This window comes from Monodelphis domestica, chromosome 7, assembly GCF_027887165.1.
Source record: "Monodelphis domestica isolate mMonDom1 chromosome 7, mMonDom1.pri, whole genome shotgun sequence".
Lineage (NCBI taxonomy): Eukaryota > Metazoa > Chordata > Mammalia > Didelphimorphia > Didelphidae > Monodelphis > Monodelphis domestica.
Window position 1 is genome coordinate 199,503,699 of NC_077233.1, and position 24,517 is coordinate 199,528,215.

Genomic DNA, 24,517 nt, shown 5'->3' on the forward strand with positions numbered 1-24,517 from the left:
CTTAATCTTTAAAGAATCCATTACCCAGAAACAGTGCCTTTCACATAGTAGAGATAGTAACTATAGTAATAATAGATAGCATTTGCTTAATTTATTAAGATTACAAAATGCTTTACAAATATAATCGCATTTTATCCTCACAGCGACCGTCACAGTTAGGCGCTATGATGATTATTTTAATAAATATTTTAAAACTAATTTTTCAATATCCAAATTTAAAATGTTTCACTTGTAAGATATACTCCCTTTTAGTGGTTGTTTTTTTTTCTCATTTCCAGATTTCTTTTGGTATTTGAAATTCAGGGGTCTAGTATAATGAAAATTGAATGGAAATCAGGAATAATATGGCTACCTCATCTCTAGAGGTTATTATGTTACTGATTTATTTAAAATGTATATTGAATGACTGAGACAAATTTTTAAAATGTTGTTTTCTATATTAGTAACACTTATAGTGGTATATACCACTTTCTGTCAGCCTTATACAAATCAAGAGTACATGGCTTGAGTTTCTCCCTTTATGGGGAAAAATTCCACCAGAGATTTTACCTTAAGTATATGTAAAAGTTGAATGTTTAGACTATAGAAAATACATCTCTGAGGTTCCTTCCATCTACATATATGTCACAGCTAAGATTCTTAAGGCTTTAAAACTGTTTTTTCCATTTCCATTTATTCATTTGTTTGCTCCCATGTTATCTTCTTCCCTCCCTAGCCTCCTTACACTAGAGTTATTAACTTAAGACTAATCAGCATAGGATGTTGTAAAAACATGCTCAATTACAAATGTAGACAAAGGCAAAATTTCCAGCCATCTTCTTTTCCCTACACTGACAATTCCTAGAACCTATTTTCCGCTTTTCACTGTTCATGTCTGTGGAATTAATGTCCTTCCTTAGTTTGGCAAAATGCATTTTTAAGAAAAGCAAGTGATCATAAATTTCACAAGTTTTAAAAATAGCACAGTGATTTTCAAAAAATAATGAATTCTTTCCCCTATTCCCAGTCTCTACCCACAGACATTTATTAAAGAATAAAATTCTATTTGGCTTTAAGCACTTTTCTTGTTAGAGTAATCACATGAAAACTGCCCAACATAAACAGTTACACTTTCACAGAAATTCACACCATTCTCATAGGATTGGTTTCCATAGCAGACTTTTTTGTTCTGCCATTGATCCAACTCCAAAGAATTAGCTTCCAAACTGTGATGTTGGGTTTTATAAAATAAGGTGAACATTTGGGCTCTAATTGGATGTCAAAATAAATAGGAAGATAGAACACTGTATAGGCAAAGAGCCAAACCAAACATGGGATTTCTATTCAAAGAGACTTTTTGTGTTTGAGTTCCTGTTGTATTACTTATTAGCTGATTGACTTTGGGAAAATGGCTTACCCTCTCTGATCCCATTTCCTCTTCTCTAAGAAGGATAGCAATGATCCTTGCACTTTTATTTCACTGACTTGTGTAAAGGTTGCTTCTCATTTTCTAAATCTTAAAATGAGTTATAATTATGAGCTATTCTGGTTGTTTGGCTCACATGTTTTTATAGCAGTGAAACTACATGCCATAGTAACATTGATATGAAAAGAGTTGTCATATCCTTTTCCTTTCTGTGTTAGAGCAATAAGTACAATATTTAGTAAGAGAGTGAGGGAACAAAGGTAGGAATTGGTATGAAACTCAAAACAGAAACAGGGGGCTACTAAACCATACATAAGAATATCTATGGGCACATGTTGCCCTATAAAACCACATATTCACATTATCTGTGTTCTGTTGCATTTTATTTTATCAAATATTTCCCAGTTAAATTTTAATCTAGTCCTGCAAGCACTTAGGAGTGTTCCAGGCAGCAATACATCTTTTGACACTTCTGGTTTAAATAATCATAGAACGATTAATTTGGCCATGAAAAGAATCAAACCCTTTCATTTTGCAGATGAGGAAATAGTGACTAGGAGAGGTTAAGTAACTTGCTAGGTTACAAAGCTAATAAGTTTTGGAATGGGGTTTTTACACTGATCCCTCTTGAATCCAAGTCCAGGGCTCATAAAGAAGAAATCTGTTCCTGGGCACTACTTGGCAAACTACAGTCATAACTACCTGAGATGTTGCCTCTTAAAGAAGTACTTCTCCACCTATAAAAATGTCATATTTCAAAAACCTATGGGTAAGTTGTTTAGCCCTTGAAAGCATTTCTGATAGAATGAATGTTACCCCTGGTTATTAGGTTTCTGTGTCAGGTCACAAAAGTCTAGGTAACCCATAATAATAGTTAGACTCACTGGCATTAAGAAACTATCTTTTTTCATTCCTTCTCCCCAAACCCCAGCCCCTATTCAGCTGCTGTCACTGGGGAGGGATCTGAAATTTGTTGGCATGAGGATTTCTCATGATATAATGAAAAAAGCACTAAACTTGGAATTAGAGACCTGGATTTTCATCTGACTTTTGCTACTTAATACATAAAGACACATTGGACAAATCATCTTGTTTTCATGAGTGTCAATTTTTCTCATCATCAAATGATCTCTAATATCCTCTCCTTTTCTAAATGTTTTAAACCCACCCCACTGTTAAGCAACCTACTCGGCCCCAAATAGCCCAAAGCCAGCCTGTCATATATATACACATGTAAGCCACTGTACAGTTCTTTATAATTTTTCTGCATTCCTTACAACAATCCTGTGAGATATTTGATGAAATATTATTTTCCCTATTTTTGCAGCTAAGTAAATTGAGGCTCAGAGAGGTATAAGGGACTTTAAAAGTAGCATAGCTTGTAACTGATGAAACTGGGCCTTCTGACCAGATTCAGGGATCTCTCCTCTATATCAAGTTTTCTCTCTTTACAAGTAAATTTTGAGGGAAAGAATGCCTGAAAAAAAATTGAAATAGATTTACATAGAGATAATAACTTCCCAGCATAATTGTTAGTTTTCAAAAATGCTCTTGAGATATCTTTGAATGAATTATAAAATTCTATCAATTTTTTAAAACCATAGAACATCAAGCTTTACTCAAAACCTTTTTATTCTCAGATTGATTTCTAAACTGTCAGGTTTCAATAAGGCATCAAATAATCTTCTAAAGAATTTCCCATTCTTTTATCATGTTTTTCTCATGAGAAATATGTAGACTAAAAAAACCTGTCACATCAACTAACCCTTATTAAATATCTACTATGAGCCAGGCACTGTGCTAAATACAGGGACACAAAGAAAGGCAGTCCCTGTTCTTGAGGAGTTCACAGTCTGATGGGAGAGACAAGATGCAAACAACTATGTATATTTAAGATAGAGACAGGACAAACTGGGGGTAATCTCAGAAGGAAGATACCAAGATTAAGGACTGGGGAAGCTTTTTTCAGGAGACCAGACTGTAACAGACTAAACTATCATTACAACTATATCTAATAGGTAGATTCTCCCCCTCACAGGGCCAAAGGTGCTTTGGGACACTTGAAAGCATTATGTTTACAGGGGGAGCTTTATCTTTATTTAATTCTGAGGCCAAAGGTACTAAAAAAAACCTAAAGCTGAAATTTGAAAACAAAGAGGAAACAAAGTATGAAAATCAAAAGATAAAATTCAGATCTTTTCCTTTAACACCAATCCTTTTAGCCTTACTTTAAGTATTCTTTCACTTTAAAAGATATTTTGTTTTTGTTTTTCAGAAATGAGGAACTGCTGGGAAAAAAAAAGTTTTAGGAAACCCAGATGACAATTGACTTGGCCACTGAATAGCATAGTTACTGTAATTTCTGAGATTCTCAAAAATTAATGAAAGTTGCCAAGGGTAGCAACATATTATAATGCAGTTGACTGGAAAATGTTTTTCCTTCCTTATTTTAGAGTGAAAACATTGGGGAGGAGTTATGGTTGTGTTAGCAGGAAATGTTTTCAGATTTATAAAAATCACTTCGCTATTTTCAAAAAATGTCTACTCTTATTTTAATAGTCAACTTAGTGTTTTCTTCACATTTAATCCACTAGAACCTAATTATGATGAAACATTTAAAAGATATATAGAGGAATCTTATTACAGGATTTTTTTCATTTTAAAGCTAGAATGGGATTTAGAATTACTTAAAATCCCTTTTATAGGGGAAAAGGAATAGGCATTTTTGTAGCACTTGCTATATATTAGGCACTGTGCTAAGTGCATTAAAAATATTATCTCATTTGATCCTTACAACAACCCCATGCAATAGATACTGTTATTATCCTCATTTTAAAATTGAAATGACTGAGGCAAATGGGTTGTGACTGTCCCAGGCTCACACAGCTAGTGTCTGAGAATGTCAGTTTTTTCTCTCTCCAGGCTCAGCACTAGCACTCTATCCACTTTACTACCTACCTACCTCATAAATATTTGGATATATTCGTAGATATAGTCCTTTGTACATAGGGGAACTGAAGTCCAGAAAAGTTAAATAACTTCCAAGATAAAACAAAAACAAAAGACTAGTTAATGAAATAGCTATGTCTAGACTTCTAGAATATCTAGATCTTCCACTTCCTAGTCAAGTAATGACTCTTCTATGCCCTGATAATGAAACCTTTATTGTTGGTATCCTATTTTCATACCAAATTATAGGTGTTTCCTAATATATAGTTATCAAATGCAGTCTATCCCTGTTGGGACTTATGGTTTATTGCTAGAGCTAGACTGAGCAAAAGAGAAAGTATTAACTAGTAATGTAATTTTGGCTAGCAACTTAACCTCACTGGCTCTCAGTTTCTTCCTTCATAAAATGAGAGGAATTAGACTAAATCATTTTAAATTCCTTTCTACACTTGGGTCCTCTTATTTGGTGTGGTTTTTTTTTGTTTTTAAATAGAGCATCTGCTTTTCTGTAACTCAAGTTTAGGGCAAAGAAATATTGGCGAAGTACCATGTAGAAATTGTTTTCATACATTTCACACTTTAAATATGGGTCTTTAATCAGTATGGATACTCTTGGACAACTGGGTGGCTCAGTGGATTAAGAGCCAGGCCTAGCAATGGGAGGTCCTAGGTTCAAATCTGACCTGAGACACTTCCCAGCTGTATGAACCTGAGCAATTCACTTAACTCCCATTGCCTAGCCCTTACTGCTCTTCTGCCTTAGAACCAATTTCTAAGACAGAAGATAAAGGTTAAAAAAAAATATGGATTCTCTTTGCAACAGTGCAACTTATTAAGCAACATACTTGTTGCTTAAGCTTATTGACTACCACCCATATTTGCTTTTTCAATCTGTACAAGATCCTGAATCTTCCACAAGGAGTCTTGATAACATGATGGAAATCTTCCTTTATGTAGTTCAGTATCTTGTGGGTATCAGTGAAGCAGACAATATTTATATACATTTACATACATGTATAAATCCAAGTATATAACTATAAATACTTTATATATGTATATATAATATATAGACCTGCTAGATCATTTATCCTGCTTTCTGCATGACCCACCCACTTGAAGTAAATGTAAAATATATAAAAAGCAAATACAAAATTATAAGTACTAGGAAAAGACAAGGGGTTAGTGGGTGTGGGAGGGTGGAGCCTTGATGAGGAAAAAGGAATTAGAAAATCCTTACACTGGAGAGGGTACTTGAACTGAATAGTGATTCCCTAGGTCAGTAAAGAGGGAATGGGGAATAATAGGTAGACTGCACAAAAACATGATGGCAGGATAGAATGTCATATACAGGAAATATCAAATAGGCCATTTTAACCTGTAATGTTGATATAGAGGAGGATGTAATGCAAGATGTATTTGTAAAGGTAGCAAGTATCCCTTATGGCCCCAAACACAGATGTTTGTATTTTGTGTAGTAAGGAAGATGGGTCCTCTGGAGCTTGTTGAATTGGGTTATGATAAGGTTAGACCTGTGCTTGAGGAAGATCATTTTAGTATCCTTGTGGTGATGGGTTGGATAGGTACAGACCAATGGCAGGGAAGCCATTTAGGAGGCTGTTACAGTTGTTGGCACAAAGGGTGATGAGTGGCTATGGTTTTTTGGGGAGACCCTTGTGTTATAAGAGTCAGTCAGTGGTAGTCTCTCGGTGACTGAGAATGACTATTGTGCATTATTATCTATTTATGTACCCTCATGTGGCTTTGAAGTCCAAAGGCTGAGGCGCACAGTTTGTGGCACATGGGGCCTGGGACGCCAGTTGTTACGGGAGGTGCGGTTGTGGCCTGGTGTCGGCGTTCACGCGCAGTGGCAAGACGTCGACATCCTTCATCTTCAAAGGTGGCGGCCTGGTTAATGTGGGTTCGCCAGCTGCTTCTGACAGAGGCAGCGAGTTCTAGTTGCCTTGGTGTAATGCCAGCCCACTTCAAGTTGGACTTTAGCTGATCCTTGAATCTTCTCTTTGGTCGGCCTTGTTTCCTGAGTCCAGCTGACAGTTCACCCTAGAATACCTGTCTTGGTATTCGCTGTGGGTCCATGCAGATGACGTGTCCAGACCATCGTAGCTGGGTTCTGAGGACCAGGACTTCGATGCTGGTGGAGTTGGCTCTGTCGAGGACTTCCTGATTGGTGATTCGGTCCTGCCATCGGATCCTCATGATTGACTGGAGGGAGCGTTGGTGGAATTGCTCCAACTGCTTCATGTGCTTCCGGTACAGTGTCCATGTCTCACAACCGTACAGGAGCGAGCTGAGGACCACTGCGTTATGCACTTTGAGCTTGGTCGCGTTGCTCACAGATAAGAACCCTGAACATAATCAACACCATCAACAGTTTGTATATTTTCTAAAATGAAATTAAGTGAATTGTAATTATTAGTGATTATGAAGTATAGCCTTAGATAACTGTAACTGTTAGATCATCTCAATTATCAGTTTTCCCAAGTTTTAATTCCTTTCCTCATTGATTTATCTATTAAGAGTTTCTTGCATTTGAATTTTATCACATCTCCTTTGTTATGCTCAACCTCTTGGACTGTTGATTAGAAGTAAATGGGATAAAAGATGGAGAAGCACAAAGTAGATATAAAAGACCTAGCCCAGGGATGATAAGTACTCCCCTATACACAAAAACTCATATACACATATACACACAGTTGTTGCTGGCTCTGTCCTTAATATCAGTGATAGCTCTGTTGTCTGGATGAAATATTGGCAAGTATAGAAAGTAAAACTTCCCTTCTCACTTGGTGAAGGAACTCCATCTCACCTGCTTTAGAACTCTTCAACTTACATATGTTTATTACTTCCCTATCCCTAAGTGAACCCAGTGAAGTCTGTTTCATAATTTGCCTTGGATTCCTTAGGCCATCTTTCCTGGCATAGCATATGGAAAGGAATTTGACACACCTTTTTCAAAGTGCCAACACCTGATTTCAGTGGTTAAGAATGTAAAAAATAGACTCAAATACAGGACTACAATCCCCACAAGCCTTTGCTCCACTTCCCCAAAATGCTTTGTAATCTCACGGGAATTCTGAGGTGGGCCGAGATTGAGGAAGGATTTAAGCTGGTGGCAAAGGTTTTTGGGGCTCTCTTTTCTCTTTTTTGGACTTCTGTTTTGGAGCAGAGGCATCTCTTCCATGATGTGAGGTTATTTTGTCTAGGCCTCTGGCCTAGGCACATGTTTCTTACTTGTATATTCTTTAATCCTTAATCTTTAATAAACCTCTAAAAATATAATACTTCTTGCAGAGAAACTAATTTCTACCTGCCTCAGTCTCCCCATATTCCTAAATTTTAATCTTTACAAGAAATTGAGTACTTAAGATCTTAAAGGATTGGCTGAATTGAATTTTTTAAATATTTTTTTATATTAATTACTTGAAAATGTCACTTTTTTACCGCTGCTTTTGAAATAATTTGATAAATGGATACTAGAAATGAGGATATTTTAAAGTGCACCATAAGTGCTTTTACTTATTGATAATGATTGAAGTGCCTTAAATTTAAATAATGAGCTTTTCCATAGACTTAAATGGTCTGATTCTCTTTTCCTTTTATGTAAGTATAGTCTCTCAATGTACTATTTGTCTTTTTTTCCTTAAGAGAATAAATGCAAAGCTTCATGAAGGAGTGTGTCAGCACTGTAAAGAAGTTCTGGAGTGGCGAGTAAAATACAGCAAGTACAAACCACTGTCCAAACCTAAAAAATGGTGAGTTAACAGGTCTTGAGATTTAGTTCATTTTAGTTCCACAAATATTTATTAAGTGCTTACTGTGTGCTACATACTGTGAATACAATGACAAAAATAATCCACTTGTCATCAAGGAGCCTGTGCCTTTTAAGGGTTGGAGGAGGCAGGATAATAGCATTCACAGAGAAATATAAAGTCATATAAAGTAAACAGAAAGTAATGTCAGAAATGCAAAGTGTTAACAATTTTGGGGGCAGGATAGTAGTTGGAGAGGGAGAATGCTTAGAAAAAGCATTTGGACTTAGCTAAGAACAGAGAAAGGGATTGAGAGAACATTGTTCCAGGTGTTGGGGACTTGGAGCTAGGAAGTAAGATGTCATAAGGCATAGCAAGTTGCCAGCATGCATCCAACAAGCTTGGCTGGAATGCTGAGTACATATCAGAGAGTAATGGAAAATTAATCTGGAAAGATTTGTTGGACTGGACCGTTGACTGATGTTGATACAATATCCATTGTATTGTTTCTCACAATTTATTATTGAATCTTTTATTTTTAAAAAGGAAATTCAGAAAATGGAGTCAGGAAGCATTTATTAAGTGCCTACTATAAGTCATTGTACAGCACTGAGTCAGATTAGAAACTGGAAATGAGGAAGTTGTAACTGCCAAATTGCTTCAAGTGAATCAAAGCACTAATATTCAACCAACCAACTTTTATTTAATATAAGTTATGTGCAGAGCACTGGAAGAAATATAGATATACTTGACAATTTATCCTTATAAGCTAATGAGAGATAAGACACAAATATAAATAACTTAAAATCATATGCAAAAGAAAGACCCAGTTCTAACAACGCTTTTTGAATAATTGCTCTTTAAAGGTTGGTAGGGACCTCAAAGATACTGTGGCCCAATCTATCTGACTAAGAATTACTTTTGCAACATATTTAATAAGTTGTGTAGCTTTTGCTTGATGACTTCCAAAGAAGAGGAATCTTCTCCTTTCCAAGACACCATTCTACTTTTAAATTGCTTTAATTTTTGCTAAGGAATTTTTCCTTACGTCAAACCCATTCTTTCTTCCATGTGACAACCCTTTATAAATACTTGATGGCAGCTATCATGCTTCCCATAAATCTTCCTTTCTCCAGTCTAATTATCACTAGTTCCTGTCAGCTTGTCTTTGTATACCTTCATCTGAAAGCCTTTATCCATCATGATCATATTCATCTGGGTGCTTTCATACTTATTATTGTTAATCCAAAACATGGTCCCTTTAACTAAACCTTGTACTTCAGACTCTAGATTTGACCAGGACAGAGTACAGTGGACCTATTACTTCTCTAGTCCTAGGTACTATCTCTTTGGGATTCTTATTCATGTTTCTCAAAAATTCCTCCATAGAGACAATCCTGGACTTCCTGGAAACTTTCTTGTTATTCTTTTATTATCTTAAGTTTGCCCATGTAGTCCTTAGGCTGTCAATCTTTTGTTTCTTATTTTCACTACATGATCATTCCATCTTCTTTTCCAGTATTCTCAGTGATACCTTTTTTGACACTTTTCACCTGAATATTAGTATTAGCAATGGGCTTTATGCTATTTATACCTGTTCTTAGTTTTCCTGTTCTCTTATGTGCAGAAGTTACTTTAGCAGTTGTAGTATTAGATAGTTAGATTAGATTAGTAAATTGCAGGTTTTCTTTTCTTTTCTTTTTTTTTTTTTACTTTTAAGCATTATTTTATTTGGTCATTTTCAAACATTATTCATTGGAAACAAAGATCACTTTCTTTTCCTCCCCCCCCTCCCGCCACCCATCCCATAGCCAATGTGTGATTCTACTGGGTATCACATGTGTCATTGATCTGAATCCATTTCTATGTTGTTGGTATTTGCATTAGGGGGTTCATTTAGAGTCTCTCCTCCTATAGTCAAGCTGTTGCCTTTCCTCGGTGTTTTTACTCCCACAGTTTGTCCTCTGCTTGTGGATAGTGTTTTTTATCCTAGATCCCTGCAGATTGTTCAGGGACATTGCATTGACACAAATGGAGAAGTCCATTACGTTCAATTGTACCATAGTGTATCAGTTTCTGTGTACAATGTTTTCCTGGTTCTTCTCCTTTCACTCTGCATCACTTCCTGGAAGTTGTTCCAGTCTCCATGGAATTCCTGCACTTTATTATTCCTTTTAGCACAATAGTATTCCATTACCAACATATACCACAATTTGTTCAGCCATTCCCCAACTGAAGGGCATCCCCTCATTTTTGGCAGCTATGAATATTCTTGTACAAGTCTTTTTTCCTTATTATCTCTTTGGGGTACAGACCCAGCAGTGCTATGGCTGGATCAAAGGGCAGACAGTACTTTATCGCCCTTTGGGCATAATTCCAAATTGCCCTCCAGAATAGTTGGATCAATTCACAATTCCACCAGCAATGAATCAATGTCCCTACTTTGCCATATCCCCTCCAACATTCATTACTTTCCTTTGCTGTCATGTTAGCCAATCTGCTAGATGTGAGGTGATACGTCAGAGTTGTTTTGATTTGCATCTCTCTGATTATAAGGGATTTAGAACACTTTTTCATGTGCTTATTAATAGTTTTGATTTCTTTATCTGAAAACTGCCTATTCATATCCCTATCCCATTTATCAATTGGAGAATGGCTTGATTTTTTGTACAACTGGTTTAGCTCTTTATAAATTTGAGTAATTAAACCTTTTTCAGAGGTTATTTATTTTATATTTTGTGACTCTTTCTATGTCTTGGTTGGTTTTAAAATCTTTCCCTTCCAAAAGGTTTGACATGTATACTATTCTATGTTTGCCTAATTTACTTATAGTTTCCTTCTTTATGTTCAAGTCATTCACCCATTCTCAATTTATCTTGGTGTAGGGTGTGAGGTGTTGATCCAAACCTAATCTCTCCCACACTGTCTATCAATTTTCCCAGCAGTTTTTATGAAATAGTGGATTTTTGTCCCAAAAGCTGGGGTCTTTGGGTTTGTCATAGACTGTCTTGCTGAGGTCATTTACCCTAAGTCTATTCCACTGATCCTCCTTTCTATCTCTTAGCCAGTACCAAATTGTTTTGATGACCACTGCTTTATAGTATAGTTTGAGATCTGGGACTGCAAGTCCTCCTTCCTTTGCATTTTTTTTTCATGATTTTCCTGGATATCCTTGATCTTTTGTTCTTCTAAATGAACTTAGTTATGGTTTTTTCTAATTCAGTAAAGAAGTTTTTTGGTAATTCAATGGGTATGGCACTAAATAAGTAAATTAATTTGGGTAGGATTGTCATTTTTATTATGTTAGCTTGACCCACCCATGAGCAATCAATGTTTTTCCAATTGTTTAGATCTAGTTTTAACTGTGTGGAGGGTGTTTTGTAGTTGTGTTCATATAGTTCCTGTGTTGGTCTCAGCAGATAGATTCCTAAGTATTTTATATTGTCTAGGGTGATTTTAAATGGTATTTCTCTTTCTAATTCTTGCTGCTGAAATGGGTTAGAGATATATAGAAATGTTGATGACTTACGCAGGTTTATTTTGTATCCTGCAACTTTGCTAAAGTTGTTGATTATTTCAACTAGCTTTTTGATTGATTCTCTAGGACACTTTAAGTAGACCATCATGTCATCTGCAAAGAGTGATAGCTTGGTCTCCTCATTGCCAATTTTAATACCTTCAATTTCTTTTTCTTCTCTAATCTCTACAGCTAGTGTTTCTAGTATAATGCTAAATAATAGAGGTGATAATGGGCATCCTTGTTTCACTCCTGATCTTATTGGGAAGGCTTCTACTTTATCCCCATTGCAGATGATGTTTGCTGATAGTTTTAGATATATATTGTTTATTATTTTTAGGAAAGGCCCTTCTATTCCTATACTTTCTAGTGTTTTCAATAGGAATGGGTGTTATACTTTATCAAAGGCTTTTTCTGTATCTATTGAGATAATCATGTGATTTTTGTCAGTTTGCTTGTTAATATGGTCAATTATGTGGATGGTTTTCCTAATATTGAACCATCCTTGCATTCTTGGTATGAATCCTACCTGGTCATAGTGAATAACCCTTGTGATGACATGCTGGAGTCTTTTTTGCTAATATCCTATTTAAAATTTTTGCATCTATATTCATTAGGGAGATTGGTTTTCTTTCTCTGTTTTTGACCTGCCTGGCTTTGGGATCAGTACCATGTTTGTGTCATGAAATGAATTTCGTAGAACTCCTTCTTGGCTTATTCTATCAAATAGTTTGTGTAGTATTGGGATTAGTTGTTCTTTGAATGTTTGATAGAATTCATTTGTGAATCCATCTGGACCTGGGGATTTTTTCTTAAGGAGTTCTTTGATGGCTTGTTCAATTTCTTTTTCTGATATGGGGTTGTTTAGGTAATTTATTTCTTCCTCTTTTAGTGTAGGCAATTTATATTTTTGTAAATATTCATCCATATCACCTAGATTGCCATATTTGTTGCCATATAATTGGGCATAGTAGTTTTTAATGATTGCCTTAATTTCCTCTTCATTGGAGGTGAGGTCTCCCTTTTCATCTTGGATACTGTCAATTTGTTTTTTTTTCTTTCCTTTTTTTAATTAGACTGACTAGTACTTTGTCTATTTTATTTGTTTTTTCAAAGTACCAGCTTCTAGTCTTATTTATTAAATCAATGATTCTTTGACTTTCTATTTTATTAATTTTTCCTTTGAGTTTTAGGATCTCTAATTTAGTCTTCATCTAAGGATTTTTAATTTGTTCGCTTTCTAATTTTTTAATTTGTGTGCCCAATTCATTGACCTCTGCCCTTCTTAATTTTTTAATATATGAACTCAAGGATATAAATTTCCCCCTGAGTATTCCTTTGGCTGCATCCCATAAGTTTTGAAAGGATGTCTTATTTGTCATTTTCTTCAATGAAGTTATTAATTGTTTCTACAATTTGTTCTTTAACTAACTGGTTTTGGAGAATTGTATTTTTTCAATTTCCAATTAATTTTTGATTTACCTCTCCATGTTCCCTTACTAATTATTATTTTCATTGCATTGTGATCTGAGAAGGTTGCATTTGTTATTTCTGCTCTTTTTCACTTGTTTGCAATGTTTTTATGCCCTAATACATGGTCAAGTTTTGTGAATGTACCGTGTGCTGCTGAAAAGAAGGTATATTCCTTTTTGTCCCTATTTATTTTTCTCCACTTGTATACTAACTCTAATTTTTCTAAGATTTCATTCACTTCTCTTACCTCTTTCTTATTTATTTTTTGGTTTGATTTATCTAGTTCAGATAGAGGAAGGTTCCGGTCTCCCACTAGTATAGTTTTTCTATCTATTTCATCCTTGAGCTCCTCTAGTTTCTCCTTTAAAAATTTGGATGCTATGCCATTTGGTACATACATAATACTGATATTTCCTGATTGTCTATACTGCCTTTTATCAGGATGTAATTACCTTCCCTATCTCTTTTAACTAGATTTATTTTTACTTTGGCTTTGTCAGATATCATGATTGTGACTCCCGTTTTTTATTCGTTGATGCCCAATAGATTTTGCTCCCCCCTCTTACTTTTACCCTATGCGTATCTAACTTCCTCATGTGTGTTTCTTGTAGACAGCATATGGAAGGGTTTGGGATTCTAATGCACTGTACTATTCGCTTGCATTTTATGGGTGAGTTCATTCCATTCACATTCAGAGTTATTATTACTAGCTGTGGATTTCCCAGCATTTTGATTTCTACTCCTGGTCCTGCCATATTTTCTTCTTTCACTATTTCCTTCTATACCAATTTTTGTTTTTAATCAGTCCCCCTAGTTCCCATCCTTATTTTACTTCCCTTTCTACCCTCTCCCTTCTTATTCCCCCCATTATTTTTCCTGTAGTCTTTCTAAAATTACCCCCTCGCTCCCTCCCTCCCTTGTACTGCTTCCCTCCCCACCAGTACATTTTTTACCCTTCTACTCCCCTATAGGGTGCAAATCTATTCTCTGCCCCAGTGGATTGGATTGTTCTTCCCTCTTTGGGTCAATTTCAAAGCACATAAGAGTTGAGTATTTCCTATCTCTGACCTCTTTAGCATTCCAGTGTATCGATGTTCTCCCCCCTCCCACCACGAGCTTCTTTGTGACATATAAATTTACCCCCATTTGTTTCTTTTCCCATTTCTTTTAATATTAATCTACTTTTTAGCTCTAGTTATATATATATATATATATATATATATATATATATATATATATGCATACATATGTGTATGTATTTATGCATGCATATATCTATATGCCTATTTATATCTTGTCCTTTCATCCTATACAGTTTTTCACTGTTCCCTCTAAGTGTACTTCTTTTAGCTGTCTAGGTAATAACAGCAGTTTTTAAGAGTTACCAATGACCTCTTTTCTTATAGGTATACATATCATTTTAACTTATTCAGTCTCTTGAAAAATTGTGTGTGTATGTGTGTGTGTGTTGTTTTGTTTTGTTTTTCTTTTTCCCCTTTTTTTTATTTACCTTTTGATGATTCTCTTGAGTTCTGTGCTTGGACATCAGATTTTCTGTTCAGGTCTGGTCTTTTCTTTACGAATTCTTGGAATTCTTCTATTTTGTTGAATGACCATACTTTCCCCTGTAAGAATATAGTCACTTTTGCTGGATAGTTGATTCTTGGTTGTAGACCTAGTTCCCTTGCTTTCAGGAATATCATTTTCCATGCATTTCGGTCCTTCAGTGTGGATGCAGCCAGATCCTGCGTTATCCTCACTGTGGTTCCTTGGTATCTGAATGACTTCTTCTTGGCAGCTTGTAATATCTTTTCTTTGGTCTGCTAGTTCTTGAATTTGGCTATAACATTCCTGGGTGTGGTCAGTTGGGGATTAAGTACAGGAGGTGATCTGTGTATTCTTTCAATCTCCACTTTTCCCTCTTGTTCTAGGATATCGGGGCTGTTTTCTTGAATAATTTCTCGTAGTATGATGTCCAGGATTTTTCTTTTGTCATGGTCTTCTGGTAGACCAATGATTCTTAAATTGGCTCTCCTTGAATGATTTTCTAAATCCTCTGTTTTCTGAATGGGATGCTTCATATTTTCCTCAATTTTTTCATTCTTTTGGTTTTGCTTTATAGTGTCCTGTTGCCTTGTGAGATCACTTAATTCTAGTTTTTGTATTCTGGTTATTAAAAATTGGATTTCATCCCTGGATTTTTGGTCATCCCTTTCCTTCTGGTCTGATTTTCTTTGGACGTCATCTTTCATCCTCTGTACCTTGTCTTGCATCTCCTTTTTCTCATCTTTCATCTCCTTTGCCTCATTTTCCAACTGGTTGATTTTGTCTTTCAAGACACTATTTTCTGTTTCAAGATGACTTATCTTGCTGTTAAAGTTGTCTTCAGCCTCTCTTAATTGTGTTTTGAATTGCATTTTGAGTTCTTCCAAAGCCTGTATCCAGTTCTCTGGGATTTCTGATTTTTCCTTTGCTGATCTCTCCCCCTCTGTTTCTTTTGCTCTTTGCTCATTACCTGTACAGAAGCTGTCTATTGTCATTTCTTTCTTCTTTTTCTTTTGTTTGCTCTTATTTACCTTTTCTTTACTCCCCGTATTTGTCTGTGCTCTTGCTCCTCTCATTTGGGGGGGGGGTCGGGGTCTTTCTGTCAGTTTCCCCTTTTGGAGCTTTGTTAGATTTCTCAGTACAGTCTCTGGAGGAGTAATGTTGACTTTCCTGTACTCTGGAGGCTTTTGATTAGATTAAGTTCAGCTAGGTTGGGCTGTATGTGCTCTGAGGCCACTAGAGCCAAATGGAAAGTCTCGGCCGCCCAGGCTCTCTCCAGTTCTCTCCAGCTGCTTCCCCATCGCCTGCGTTCCATACTCTGAGCATAAGTGGGAACAATTGAAATCAAACGATCTAAACTAATTTTATATTAAACTAATCTTCAGCCATTGAAAACTTTCATAGATGTTAAGCAGAAAATAAATATAATCTGGAATCTTGACAAAAAATAAGTTGTAAATCATATAAAAGAAATGTCCAATCAAGACTAGATAACCCATGGCAAGTAATAATTTCTTTGCCGTCTTGTATCTTGAAAAGCCATTTGCAAAGGAAAAAAAAATGTTTTTAAGTCTGGTCCTTTAAGAGTTGCCTCCTCCCTTCAGAAGGAGCGTTTTCTTATTGGCTGTGGTGTTGCTAGGCAGATTAGCTGCACTCAATACTGCTCTCAAAATGGCTACTTTCCACAGTCACACACAGGATTTTGAAATGTGTGTAGATCCAAACTCTCCGAAACTTCTCTGGCACCTCCAACTGCCTTTTTACCCCCAATTTTTGGCAAAATAGGCTGGAAAAACCTAGCTCACTCTGCCAAAACTAATAATTAAAAGGGATATTAGAAGATTGAAAAGGTAAAGGAGATAAAGTTTTGTAACACGGAATGGAGGAGTTTAAGGGATAGAGGGAATATGGATGCTGATGAGGTAAAGGGAGAGAGATCCCCCCTCCTGAGAGGCTAGCTTTAAAAAATGGGGTTCCCAAGATATGGGCCAACTCTAATCACCTGAGGGGATGTCCTTTTTATTGATTGATGCTGAAGATACGCCAGAGCAGGTAAGCACAGAATCCCCTGAAGGACAAGCCTTCCCCCACCACACCCCATCCTGGACCAAGGTCGCCTGGCAGGGGTCTGATAAGGACCATTTATGGTTGAATGGCTGTCCTTAGGTTCAGCTCCCTCTATGTCCCCCTGAAATGATAGTCCTCTTATCTGACTGCAGGTTATTTAACTCAATATGAATTTAATAACAAGTTTGGATTGGGAAGATATCAGGGAAGAGGGAATCAGGATTTCCCTAGATTGAGTTTGAGTCTCTCTCAGTTTTGGAGCTGAGGCCAGGCGTTGAATGCTGGTAGAGGGTTTATTTTATTCCTGTGTATGCTAATCTGTGTTAGTTTTCTTAAGTTCAAAGTCTTTAGCAGTAGACAGCAAGAGGAAGAAAAGGTTCTGACCTTAAGAGCTGGTTGGGCCTGTCTTTTGGGGCTGTTGCCCCTAAGGACTGGCCTTACAATTTCAAAACACTCCCCTTAAATCCTTTTGTTCAATGACACAATCTCAAGATCTCAGGAATCCAGGTAGAGCACACAGTAGGGAAAATCCAGGAACAGAAGTACTTCTATCCTGAGACAGGGAGAGAGTGCTCCTTCCAGTCCAAGGGCCAGGAAAGAGAGCTTCTAGAGCCACTGTTTCTCTCCAAGTCGCCCTTCCCCCCACCAACTGTCATCGCTGTTCATCAATTTCACTCTAACCTTCCAACTGCTGTTTGCTTCACCTCAGTGTCAGAAAGTCCAGATCTTGATTCAGTTTTCATTTCCACACTTATAGATATTCATATATCTGTATCTCTATGTGTATGCATATATGGCCATTGCTCTAGCTAGATTGACTTAATAAGCTATCTGCCCTTCTGGACAATAGGTGTTTTTCATCTTCTTGCTCCCTTTGTTTATTTTTTCCTGAGGAGACTTTGTAGTGTTTCAGACTTTACTCCATTTAGTTCATTGTCATCTGTAAATTTGTAGCCTTATCATTAAAGGGGATCCTTCTCTTGTATGGGCTCTGAGAAAAAATATTCAAAACACTGTTGAACACTAGGTGACCATATTCCTCCTTGCTTTATATCTTACTTGATTGTACTACTCAGTGTTTCATTGAATAAAAATAAATCCATAGTCACATTTGTCATAGAACTTCTTGTCTTTTGAATTTATGTGTGGGAAGCAACTTGTTTAAGCAAGGCTGCATTTTGATCTACTGAGTCAAATGCATTTAAAGATAAACAAAAAACAAAAGAGACAATGAAGTCTTTTGTTCTTTATACATTTTATTCATTTAAGTGACTTTTGTTCTTTTGTAAAAAACTGCAAAAGCCTGCTTATGCAGTCTGTCAGTCAGTCAACTTGTATTTATTAAACACCTGTTATGTGCTAGACATTTCACCAAGCTTTTGAGAACACGTCATTCAAAAGGTTGTGTACAAATAGAATATGCACACACACACACACACACATACACACACATACACATATCTATATCTATTTAGTAAATTAGAGAGAAGATATTAAGATTAGGAAGAAATTATTAAAAACTTCTTGCAGAAGGTGAGACTTTAGCTGAGACTTAAAGGAGGCCAGAAAGCAGAGATGAGAGGTTTTCATCAAGTACATTTTCATTTTATGCTCAGATAATTCTCAGAAATTTTACAATCATGAATAATTCATCATGAGTCAGAACTTCTCTTACTCTCTAGTACTTTTTCCCACAAGGAAACAGATACCAGAGAATCTGGGGAATGAATGTTCACTGTCTAACATTGTCAATTGAACAATTTCTGTAAAATATACCCATTTCAGATAAAATATACCCATTTCAAATTTATATAACTGAATTAACTGTGTTCTATACCATTGTACTTAACTCTAGTTTTGCTATGGGCCATTTAGTTTAATTTTTGGAACTTACATGAATTTTAAATATTTTCAGTATTTCAAATGAATTTAAAACCCTCTGTGACTATTTTCAAATTTTCATAATCTTAACATCTCTTTTTTATGTTATTTCCTAAAATTATTTCAAGTGTATCGATTGCACATTTTTACAGTTTTAACTGCCACAGCTAGTTAATAAATGTATAAGTCATCTCACAGGAAGATGTATAAAATGTGCTAGCCCTATTTATATTGCCTGCATTTGAATCTTCCATTAATACAGTTTCCAATCTTCATGTTTTTTGTCTCTTTTCTGAATGTACACAGTGAAAAAAGTTGTTGCTTCCCATAGTACCAAAAAAAAACAAACCCCAAAGATAAAGATATTGGTAGTTGTTGGAGAATTCATGATCTGATTCCAGCTTTTGAGAAGAATTGTTTTTTTCTTCTTTCTGAATCTAAGAGACTAACCAGAAATTTTAGTAGGTGAGGTATGCCTTATTGCTTTGTGTAGTAGTAATGTATTATAGAGGCAAGAGACTTACTGACCAGACAATGAGTTCAGCATAGCCAAAAGAAAAGAAAATTATTGTGAAGAGTAATGTTTAATAACCACATTTCTGAGGAATTTTAATGTGCAGCCAAATATATTCATTGTCCACACAACCCTGAAGGTTCATTATTACTCATATTAACTAATTATAGCTAATTCTGATGTATCAGATACATATTGGCAAATATTAAATAAACAATTTCAAAAACTGAATACAAACACTGTACCCTGCCACAAGCAAGCAATCATATGTGTCAACACAGACTAAATATTTGACCTTCTAATGATAGTTTCTAGCTTTCCAGTAAGAGGACAGGACCTAATTTGTAATAGGTATCTATCTCTCATTCTGTATCATCTTTAAGTAGCTAGATTGCATAATGGATAAAGTGCAGGACTTGTCAGGAAACCTGAGTTTGTGTCCTGCCTCAGACACTTAATTACTCTTTTGACCACAGAGTTTAACCATGGAAAGTAACTCACATAAATTGTAATAAATTTATTATACCATCATCATCATCATCATCATTATTATTATGAAGTGAAAGAGGAAAGGGGGAGAGGACACAATTTTTTTTTCTTCTAAACTGCCTCTTATAGAGAATAAAACTTAGGTTTGTCTTCATTGGGATTTTGTGAGGAAGAGATTTGCAACACAAGATGGATTTGCAAGAAAAAGCAAGTGAGCAAGAGATTGGAATTTTGGTGAACTGCCATCAACAAGATCAAGATAAGATTCCAATAGAATCTGGACAGTGGGCAGTTAGGAGCCCAGATGCTTGACCTAGGTCTTTCCTCTCTGACTATTAATGGAGGAAGGTGAAACCAATTCTCTTGGTCATTGATTGTTCCCATGACTGAGTACTGAGAGGACTTTTGAAGCCTAGCTCAGAAGGAATTTAGTCAAACCTTTTTCCTGTCAATATCCCCCTTCAGAGAAATTAACTTTGTTTCCTGAGTTGAATACCTTGTGAAAATCTTCAATCAACAGGAAATCCTAGGAGATTAGGGAGACCTATTTCCCTCTTTCCCCCTTCCATCTCCCTACCTCTTTTACCTTAAAGACTAAACCCCTGTAGTTAAAAGATCTAAATTATGGGATTGATTATTGGGGAAACCCTTGAAGCTTACTATTCTTGAGAAAGAGCCTTTAGATCAGTTGGGGAAGGGATAGGAAGTAGTTGGGGGGAGGGATGTAAGATCCAGCCCTAATCCTATCTGGCTTCCTGCTGTCCCTTATTACCACTACACTTTTCAATTAAGTAATGAGGAGAGACCCTAGAGCTGTGAAGGACTTTAAAAATTGTTTAATCAACTCACTTTATAAAGTTATATATTAATTAGAGATGTTATTATTACAGGTGAGGAAACCAAAGGCCACATAAGTTCAGTAATTCATCCAAGATCATATGGCTAATTAATGGTGAAGCCTGCAGTAGGACCTACTTCCTAAATTCCTGTTCTATATCCTTTCCACTATATTTTACTTGTATCTAGATTTTCATTCCTAATGTTTTCTTTTAACTTCCAGATTTTGTGGTAATTACATGACTTAATTTCCATCTAACTTAGTTTTTCCTGCATCCTATTAGAGTTGAACAATAAGTGATTTGAAACATAAATGTGAAATATACTGATGGAAAGAGAAATCATTTTGAGATTTAGAATGATTTTCCTTACCTAATTGTTTATAAATTATATTTAAATTTCATTGGGGATGGTATTTGAAATTTTAAACTGAGTTTATCTCAATAATAAGCATATCTCATGACTAAGTATATATTCACTTGTTTAATGTTTTATTTTTCTTGAGGACCAAAGCCAACCATAGTCAAAATTTTGACTACTGCTTGTCATCCAGTCATATTCTGCCTCATATGTGTTTATTTTCATGATGGTGATAAAAAGCAGAAATCAGAAGAAGTCTAAGAAGGGGAGAGCTAGCATTTTATAGTAACATTTCTTAAGGGATGAAAGAGTATTATTCAGACTCCTGTGAAACTTAGAGCCTTCTTCTCCCATTTTACTATTTGGCTACTGAACAACCTTTGCTTTTTTTTTTCCCCTTCCCTGTTTCTTTTGAGAGGCAACATAGATATGCATAATTGGCACCATTCCATGGCCCCATAGGTCTTGATGCTTGCCAGAAGCTGGTCAAGGAAAAAAATATGGTGTCTTAAGTTTCTTAAGTGGTGCTTCATCGCTTAGAAAGACAATGATATTCTCTATTCTCTTCTACAAAAAGCATTACATGTTTCTATTCTGCCTTTTTTATGAAATAACATTTTTTCTAGTATTTTTGTAAGTTCTTTCCCCATCAAGCCACTAAAGAGAGGTGATGTGTCTAATCACTGAAAATTATCAACACTAATCAGCTATGATTTTACAAAATCTATTTTAAAAATAAATATCTGATTTAGTTCAATTTGTGGAGTCGATTTAGGATAGAGTTGAAAAGGAAGAGAAAGGAATGCTTTAAATTAGTGATTAATAACTTGCATCAGCGTGTGTAATAGCCCTGGAAAAAAAAGCTGGAACCAAGTTGTACTTTTGACTATCAAAGCCTAACAGAGAAGTTTACATTTTATCCTAGAGGCAATAATGAGCTACTGGAGCTTCTTGAGCAGTGAAGTGTCATAGTCTGATGTGGACTTGATAGCTGTGGATTGGAAAGGGTAAGTCTAGATAAAGTTAGTCCACTTAGAAGGATAATTGCAGTAATCTAGGCTAGTGTACTAGTGTATGCCTTCAGTTATTATTGCCTTACTGGATCCATGTTGGATTTGCCAATCAATCAGCAAACATTAAGCTCCTTTATTTTTATTTGATTTAATCTGCCAGGCACTGTGCTAAGCTCTGGAGATACAGAAGAAGGCAGAAGGTAGTCCCTGCCCTCAGGGAGCTTATAATGAGAGATAACATGCAAACAAATATATACAAAGCAATCTATAGAAAGGATAAGTAAAAAAATAATTAAAAGAAGGAAAGTACTAGAATTAAGAGGGGTTAGGAAGTCTTCCTTTATTTATTTTTTTTATACAAACCCTTACCTTCTGTCTTGGAATCAATACTGTGTGTTGGTTCCAAGGCAGAAAAGTAGTAAGGGCTAGGCAATGGGAGTCAAGTGACTTGCCTAGGGTCACACAGCTGGGAAATGTCTGAGACCAGATTTGAACCAAGGACCTCCCATCTCTAGGCCTGGCTCTCAATCCACTGAGCTACCTAGCTGCCCTAGGAAGTCTTCCTTTAGAAGATAGGATTTTAGTTGAGACTTAAAGGAAACCAGGGAGAAAAGTAAGGAATAGATAGAACATTCCCAACATTAAGAACCACCAGAGAAAATGCCCAGAGCTAACAGTTGAAGCATCTTGTTTGTTAAGCATCAAAGAGGCCAGTGTCACTAGACTAAAGAGTATGTGTCTACTCTAAATTAATTAAATAAAAATTTTTTAAAAAGACTATGTGTGTGGAAGCAGGTATAAGAAGACAGGCATGTAGGAAGGGGCTGGGATATGAAGGGCTTTGAATTCTACAGGTTTTTGCTTCTGAAACCAGTAGAGAATGACTGGTGTTTATTAAGAGAGTAGTGACATGATTGGTTCTGTACTTTACAAAAACCATGTTAATGACTGAGTAAAGAATGATTGGAGCTGGAGAGGCTTGTGGTAGGCTGACCCAGCAGTTAGCTATTGTAGAAATGAAAGAGCAGTGTCAGAGGAGAGAATGGGGAGTTCAAGAATGTTGCCTGAAATTGACAGGCCTTGACAACAACTTGGATATGATGGGGGGGGGGGGGGGATAGTAAGGAATCTTGAGTTGTTCCAGGGTTAAGAGCCCGAGGAACTGGGAGGACCAGGGTGCCCTCAACATAAACGGGAAAGTAAGAGACGGAGGGTTTAGGGGGGGACGTTCAAGAGTTCTGTTCTGGATATATTGAGTGTAAGATATTTACTGGAATTCCAGTTTGAGATGAATGAAAAGTAGTTGGAGATGTCAGATTGGAGGTCAGTAGAGAAATTAGGTGAATAAAGGTAGATTTGAAAATCATCAGCATAAAGCTGGTAATTAAATCTGGAGCTGATGAGAATAACAAGTGAAGTAGTAGAGAGGGACAAGGGAAGAGGGCCCAATACAGAACCCTGAGGGACACCTGTGGTTGGAGGCTATAATCTGGAGGAGGATCCAGCAAAGGAGACAGAGAAGGAGTCCTTGTAGGAGGAAAACCAGGAGAGGGTGGTGTCATAAAAACAGAGAGAAGATAGTATCAAGGAGGAGAGAATGATCAGCAGCTGCAGAGAGGTCAAGGAGAAAGAGGACTGAGAAAAAAACCATTGGATTTGGCAACTAAGAGATCATTAGTAACTTTGGAAAGAGCAGTTTCTGTTGAATAATAAGATCAAAAACCAAATTGTAAGGGATGAGAGGAAAGAAAGTGGAGGCATCTACTGTAGATCACCTTATCGAAGAGTTTTTTTCCAAAGGGCAGAAGGACAGTAGTTAGCAGGGACAGCAGGAAATGAGCCAGTAGACAGAGAAAAGAACGGGATGATAGGGCAATCTGCTGAAGGAGGTGGGATGAAATGGGATCACTCAAACAAGTTGGAAAGGAAATAAAGCCGCTTCATCATGTGAAACAGGTAAAGGAAGAGAATATGGCAGAAGGCTCCTGAGGGACAGGAAATGAGAAAGAAGAGGAAAGAGGGAAGTCCTGGCCTCAATTAATTCTATAAAATAGGAGGCAGAGTTCTCAGCTGAGAGAGTGGAGGGGAAGGATGAAAAGGTTTGGAACAGCTGCTGTGAAGAGTGGAATAATGACTTGATAAGGGAGGGATAGTAGTATTATCTAGTAGCAGTTAGGGCCCAGTTGAAATGAGGTAACATTAATTTGTAGTTGATTAGTCAGAATGGTTGAATGATTTCCCCACTTCTGTTCAGTTGTATAGGCAGTCTTTGGTGGGAAGGCTCATTGTGGGAGGGACCAGAGGGGAGAAGCATAGTAGGGTTAGAAAAGAAAATCCCAATGGTGTATCAGGATAAGGTCAGGGTGCAAACTGTGTTCCCATCCATCTTGATCAGATATTTCTTAAGGTCATTCCACAGCCTCTCTTCAGCAGCCCCTGTTTTAGCTGACTAGAGAAACTGAACTACTTCAATTCCATCATGTAATTATTTATTAAACGTGCTGTGTATCAGGCACTGTGCTCAGCTCTGGGGATACACAGACTTGAAAAGTCATACCCAGATTAACATTATTTTTGTAAATAATACAAGAAGATATAAAACAGTTACATCTAAATATAAGGATGGATTACAGGTTCTTCTCAGAAAAATGAATGAATTGATGGCATTGATTTCATTTGTGCTCCCTAGGGCAACAAGAA

At 36.4% G+C, this 24,517-nt stretch overlaps 1 protein-coding gene across 3 annotated transcripts in view; it reads left to right on the top strand.

The window, feature by feature from the left end:
• Positions 1 to 24,517, top strand: part of C7H9orf85 (chromosome 7 C9orf85 homolog) — a 97,713-nt gene that overhangs the window by 35,017 nt on the left and 38,179 nt on the right. Inside the window, exons 1-2 of one of the 3 annotated variants that reach the window (XM_056806254.1) lie at positions 5,529 to 7,556; positions 8,018 to 8,124. In XM_056806254.1, the coding sequence (XP_056662232.1) occupies positions 7,422 to 7,556; positions 8,018 to 8,124 (242 nt within the window). In that variant the 5' untranslated portion in view covers positions 5,529 to 7,421. Of the gene's footprint in view, positions 1 to 5,528; positions 7,557 to 8,017; positions 8,125 to 24,517 lie in introns of those variants that run through there. The other 2 variants (XM_056806252.1, XM_001373348.4) reach the window with 2 other exon arrangements.